Raw genomic sequence first — 5,903 nt, forward strand, 5'->3', positions numbered from 1 at the left:
TGAAAATGCATTTATTAGAACAATTAAGTTTAATTAAACGATATCGAGAAAGGTATCAAAATTTATTTTTAAGAGATTATTGATTTAAGTTTTATTGATAATGTGTAGATTATATTTTATGTGTATATTAACTTATATTTGTTTAGATATTTGATCTCATTTATAATAATATGATCGTTATAAAGTATCTTTATATGTAACACACAAGACGTGTGAAATCTATGAATCGAACTTCCCAAAACAAATCTTGTGATTTAGAATTTCGAACTAGTCATGTAGTCATATCATATAGATCTCAATATAGAAGCATACTTTGCCGATGACAATAATATATAATACTATGATTTTTTTTTAAAAAATAGATAATACTATACTATAGTATAGCTATCATTATAGATTAATACAAAGGTGGTCCCACCGATAAATCAATCTTATCCTATAACAACATAAATTATTTTAATATGCATCACTTGAAATGTAAGCAACACACTAGAAGCTTCCAATGATTGGCAAACTTCTTAGAAAATTAATTCATTTACCTATGAAAAAGCCATTCTAATCATTTATTCATGACTTTATGAGGCTAAAGGCGGTTATTCCCTTTACTACCCCTGGACTCCCCCACTCCGGGGCAAATCAATATGTGGAACATCCACATAAATACAGCTCCTTAAGGGGCTGATCTTCCCGTCTTACAACAATGTAACACTTTTGAGTTTTGATGAAACGAATTTTAATAAAATATTAAATAAATATATTAAAAATTTAAAAAAATGATTTATTTTATTATAAAATAAAAATAAAAATAAAAAAGTTAATGATGGAATAGTGTACAAAGATAATAAATGCATGTTTTTGTGGGACATTTCAAAATAAAAATAAGGATACATTCTTATGAGACGAAGAAAGTATATCGGTAAAATCTCTTCTTCTTTCTTCTTTCCTACACACCAACACCGATCCTCTCTCTCCTCTTTCTTTTCTTTTCTTTTCTTTTCTTTTCTTTTCTTTTTAAATCATCGCATGTATAACACACATCTTCCTCTTCTTCCTGTTGCGGACCTTCATGGCGCCACTCGAGCTAGCAAGTGCGGCATCATCGTTGGGCTCTAAGGATGTACGATCGATGCGGCGTTAGCACCCCACAGTAGATGCTCTTAACCATCTATTTTACTCCCGTTTATACCTTTTGTTTGCTTTCCTAACATTTTTTTTTTGAATAAATGAAAGCATATATGCTAGTTATTTAAAATGTGTATATATCTCCATTTCATCGAAGAGATTGTAATAATATCAAAATCAGTTTTCGTGTAATTTAGCCAACCTAAACAAACACGAACTATTATTACTATATAAAATTGACTATACGCCTTAATATAAATAGAATTAATTAAAAAAACGCACAAACACATCATAATTCAAAAGTAAAAATAACAATAATTCCAATAATCAATAAATTTCTAATAGATTTAGTAAATATAGTATTATTAAATCAAAGAAACTAACACAACATTTCTAATTTTGACATAATTTCGAGCATGATATTTTTGCATTAGACTAATTCGGAATAAGTCTCCCCATCCATAAAAAATGAGACATAAGTATTAGTTTTAGTGTACACAAAAAATGGGGCAATTTTCATTTTAGTACATGAGTTCATGTCGTTTATCTTTATAAATATTTTTTAGTATTAGTGAGACCATTTCTCACCAAGTCATTCTTTTAAATTAAAGCTTATTTCCTGATTTTGGGTAGCTTGCTCCGCAAATAAAATGATTTCACAAGTGTATTTACTAGAAACAAAACAAGTCGGACATCAAACTTTAATTCCTTAATAAAAGAAAAAAAGAGAAAAACAAACGCGTCCTAAATTTGCTGCGCTAAAATCCGTATGCCGTTATTTCAGGTAGAGTCTGAGGGCATTTCTGTATTCTCCGCCTTCCGTTGGCATAAATTCTCAACTATTTCAGAGAAGCAGAGAAAAAAAGAAAACAAGAATCGGAGGAGAGAAGGAGAAGAAATTCTGAAGAAGTCTCCATCACTTTCTCTCTCAAAAATTTCTTCAATTTCTTCTCGTCATCCATTTTTCTTCGTTTTTCCCATTAACTTCTCCGATCTGCACATATTTCTGTACAAAAATCACACTCTTTAGCGCCATGAATCTATTTAAATATCTTTAGCTGGGTTTTGTTTCCAATTCCGTTTAGGTTTGTTTTTATTCTAGACTGTAAATACTAGTACTAATAATCAAGCTCGCAGCAGAACCGGGGGCTCGAAATCGCGGCAATCATTCCAAAATCACGAGTTTTAGGGCGCCAAATTTGGTACGATTATGACGGTGCCGACGATCGCTCTCTACGCGAGCCCTAGCAGCGTCTGTTCTGCGCCTCACCAGATCAATTCTCACGCGCCATACGATTTAGACGTGACCAGCCGGTCAACCTCGTCGTCGGCGGCGTCGCCGTCGCAAAGAGCGGTGACCGGGGGGTTATCCTGCCTGTTTTCGACGGCCCCGATCAAGTCGGCGAGTTATTCGACCGGGGGCGAGGAATTGGGGTCGCTGTGGCATGACAGAACGGAGGAGCTGGGGTCTTCGTATCGGTACTCGTCGTTGAGCTCGTCTTTTAAGCGAGATCAGGCTCATCAGAGCCCGATTTCTGTGCTCCAGGGCCCGAGTAGCTCGATTGGTTTGAACTCTCGAAGCGTGCCTTTGAGAATGAATGGGGAATTCAATTCAATTAGGTCGGGAAGTGGTTGTATGTTTAACGGATTCGTCAGGCATGCGCTGGGGGCGTGTGTAGATTACGATTCGCCCCCTTTGGGCTTGGATGTTGTGGACTCTGATTCATCATCGTCGAGTATGTTGCCTACAGATGATCTTACTTTCAACATGGAGGGTAGTTTTGTGGAGTTTGACCTCCCTTCTTACGCAAAAGATTTGCTTTGTGAAGCGCAGTCGAGGCATTCGATTTTCAGGGATGATTTCGTTATCAAGGCTTTCGACGAAGCGGAGAAGGCTCACAGAGGCCAGGTACCTTAAACTTCGTTTTGATTGGGTGCATTACTGAGTGTGATGGTGAGTTAAGATTGAGCAAGTTGATGTTTTTGATTTGTGTAGAAGCGAGCTAGTGGGCATCCTTATTTGCAGCATTGTGTGGAGACGGCGATGCTGCTGGCAAACATTGGCGCTAATTCTACAGTTGTTGCTGCAGGGCTTTTGCATGATTCCGTTGACGATTCTTTTGTTACTCTTGACCATATTTCAGCGTCATTTGGAACTGGAGTTTCGGATTTAGTCGAAGGGGTGAGGAAAGTTTGGCTTTTTATTATTAGAGATTGGGTTTTTTGGTGTGTGATATGTTAGATTTCAGTTGAATTATGTGGTGGTATGTACAGGTTCAACCTTCATTTTTAAGTTGTATTTTGTGCCTTCATATATGTCCTTAGCTATGTGATAAGAAAGAACCTGGCAATCTGTTAGTTTTGTCTTCAGTTGCTTGTTGATGTTATTGGTTGTTTTACTGGATTCAATAGTAATCTAAATGCAACTTTTGATGTCTCATTGATTCGTAAATGTGTTAATGACATGAAAACCTTTGTTTATGATTCTGCCAGGTGTCGAAGCTGAGCCAAATGAGCAAGCTTGCACGGGACAACAACACTGCCAACAAGACTGTTGAGGCAGATCGACTGCACACCATGTTCCTTGCAATGGCAGATGCTAGGGCTGTTCTGATAAAGCTAGCTGACAGGTTGCACAATATGGAAACTTTGGATGCATTGCCTATGATCAAACAACAAAGATTTGCCAAGGAAACTTCTGAAATATTCGTACCACTGGCTAATAGATTAGGCGTCTCCTCTTGGAAAGAGCAGCTTGAAAATCTCTGTTTCAAACATCTCCACCATGATCAGTATCAGGAGTTGTCATCCAAGCTTGTGAAGTTCTTTGATGAGGCTGTGATTACTTCTTCGGTAGAGAAGCTGGAGCAAGCTCTCAAGGCTGAATCAGTTTCTTACCATTCTCTGTCAGGCAGGCACAAAAGCTTGTTTGGCATCCATTCCAAAATGTCCAAGTATGATTTAATTTTCCCCTCTCTTAAATAATAGGCTTACATGTACTCAATCACAGTCTTGAGTTTCAATTATTTTACTTTCCTCGTCCGTGAGAGTTTCAACTGTGTAAATGATGTGGGTATCAACCTTCAGTATGCTGAGAGTTGGTGTTGCAAAATTGCTATCTCTGTTACAATTTGTTTTGTTATCTACACCAAGGTGGGTTCAATAATTGCTTTGGTGTGATCATATCTCACGAACTTCTATGATGTAATCTCTTGCAGAAAGAAGCTAAATATGGAGGAAGTTCATGATATCCATGGATTAAGATTGATTGTTGAAACAGAAGAAGAATGTTATAAAGCTCTAAAAGTTGTCCATCACCTGTGGCATGAAGTGCCTGGGAGATTCAAGGACTACATAGTTTATCCCAAGTGCAACGGGTATGCTTTATTTTAGTGTGAGGATCCTTTGATTCTATTGGTTTCCCATATAATATAATTAATGTTGTGCTATTCCTATTTGCAGATACCAATCTCTACACACAGTAGTGATGTTTGACAGTCTGGTTCCTCTCGAAGTTCAGATCCGAACCAAAAAGATGCATCTTCAAGCTGAGTATGGGTTTGCTGCCCACTGGAGATACAAGGAAGGAGAGTGCAAACACTCTTCATTTGTTCTTCAGATGGTTGAATGGGCGCGTTGGGTTATTTCGTGGCAGTGTGAGGCAATGAGCAAAGACAGGTCGTTGATTGGTTTTTTTGATTCCATGAAACCACCTTGTATGTTCCCTACCCACTCCAAAGATTGCGAATTTTCTTGCAAACCTCAATGTGGCTCCAACGGACCTGTCTATGTTATCATGATTCAGAACGATAAGGTTTGTTTGTGATTCTTGTGTCTCTCAAATATGGTTTATATGAGGTTAATACTTGGGCTGAGCTATACTCTGGATTGCTTGCAGATGTCTGTACAGGAGTTACCTGCAAACTCATCTGTGATGGATCTGTTGGAAACAGTGGGTCGAGGCAGTTACAGATGGACCTCGTATGGGTTCTCTATGAAAGAGGAGTTGAGGCCGAGGGTAAACCATGAGGCTGTGAGTGATCCAAGCTGCAAGTTGAAGATGGGGGATGTCGTAGAACTCACCCCGGCCATACCGGATAAGTCACTGCCCGTCTACCGGGAAGAAATCCAGCGGATGTACGACAAGGGCTGTTACCATATCAAGTGCAATGCGTAGCCATAGTAAGCTGAGCTCCCTCGAATTCATTTATTTGTTGTAAAACCATTTCATTACAAAAATATGTATGTTCATGTAAATACAACACACATATATATATACAAAAAAAAAGGAAAAAAGAATTACCTATTGTAAGTTGTAATGCGATGCCCGAGCTTCATTATATTTATTGCACAAAGTATTTTGCATAGATTGAGAGTGATTGACAATGTGGGTTGGTTGGGCACAAAATACAGCACAGATGAAACGAAATTTTTTTAATTCATTAGATAGCATTCATGTGGTGGCATATTTGTAATTTTATCAGTGGTAATTTGGTCGTTTATGTATCCAAGGGTGACGCATTACACGCAGTTGTATTCATACAAGCAAAAACAAGTTTTGGCACAAAAATCTCTTACAAATTTATGTATATAGCCTAAAATTTGGCACATTATAGATAGGAGCATGCTAGTTGTATTCATACAAGCAAAAACAAGTTTTGGGTAAAAAGATGATGAGTAATAATATTCCCTCTGCTGATCAGAGGAATCTCCGCTCTAAACAATACCTCATTTCCTGGATACGTGCTGTGCTGACTTTAGTGGCACCTGTGAAGGGATTT

At 37.7% G+C, this 5,903-nt stretch overlaps 1 protein-coding gene across 1 annotated transcript; it reads left to right on the forward strand.

Annotated features, from left to right (window-relative positions):
- Positions 1–1,806: 1,806 nt before the first annotated feature.
- On the forward strand, positions 1,807–5,489 carry LOC131013110 (probable GTP diphosphokinase RSH2, chloroplastic). The gene is made up of 6 exons (XM_057941124.1): positions 1,807–3,031; positions 3,119–3,304; positions 3,616–4,076; positions 4,341–4,499; positions 4,585–4,936; positions 5,021–5,489. The coding sequence occupies exons 1-6, from the start codon at positions 2,333–2,335 to the stop codon at positions 5,297–5,299; spliced, it is 2,136 nt and encodes a 711-aa protein (XP_057797107.1). The 5' UTR covers positions 1,807–2,332; the 3' UTR covers positions 5,300–5,489.
- The last annotated feature ends 414 nt before the right edge of the window (positions 5,490–5,903 follow it).

This window comes from Salvia miltiorrhiza, chromosome 2 (genome assembly GCF_028751815.1).
Source record: "Salvia miltiorrhiza cultivar Shanhuang (shh) chromosome 2, IMPLAD_Smil_shh, whole genome shotgun sequence".
In the NCBI taxonomy this organism is placed as follows: Eukaryota; Viridiplantae; Streptophyta; class Magnoliopsida; order Lamiales; family Lamiaceae; genus Salvia; species Salvia miltiorrhiza.

Bases quoted from the DNA above. Each gene is read 5' to 3' on its own strand.
- LOC131013110 (XM_057941124.1), top strand. From the start codon at position 2,333: ATGACGGTGCCGACGATCGCTCTCTACGCGAGCCCTAGCAGCGTCTGT. The intron at 3,032-3,118 runs GTACCTTAAACT...TGATTTGTGTAG, and splicing joins AGAAGGCTCACAGAGGCCAG to AAGCGAGCTAGTGGGCATCC. The intron at 4,077-4,340 runs GTATGATTTAAT...AATCTCTTGCAG, and splicing joins ATCCATTCCAAAATGTCCAA to AAAGAAGCTAAATATGGAGG.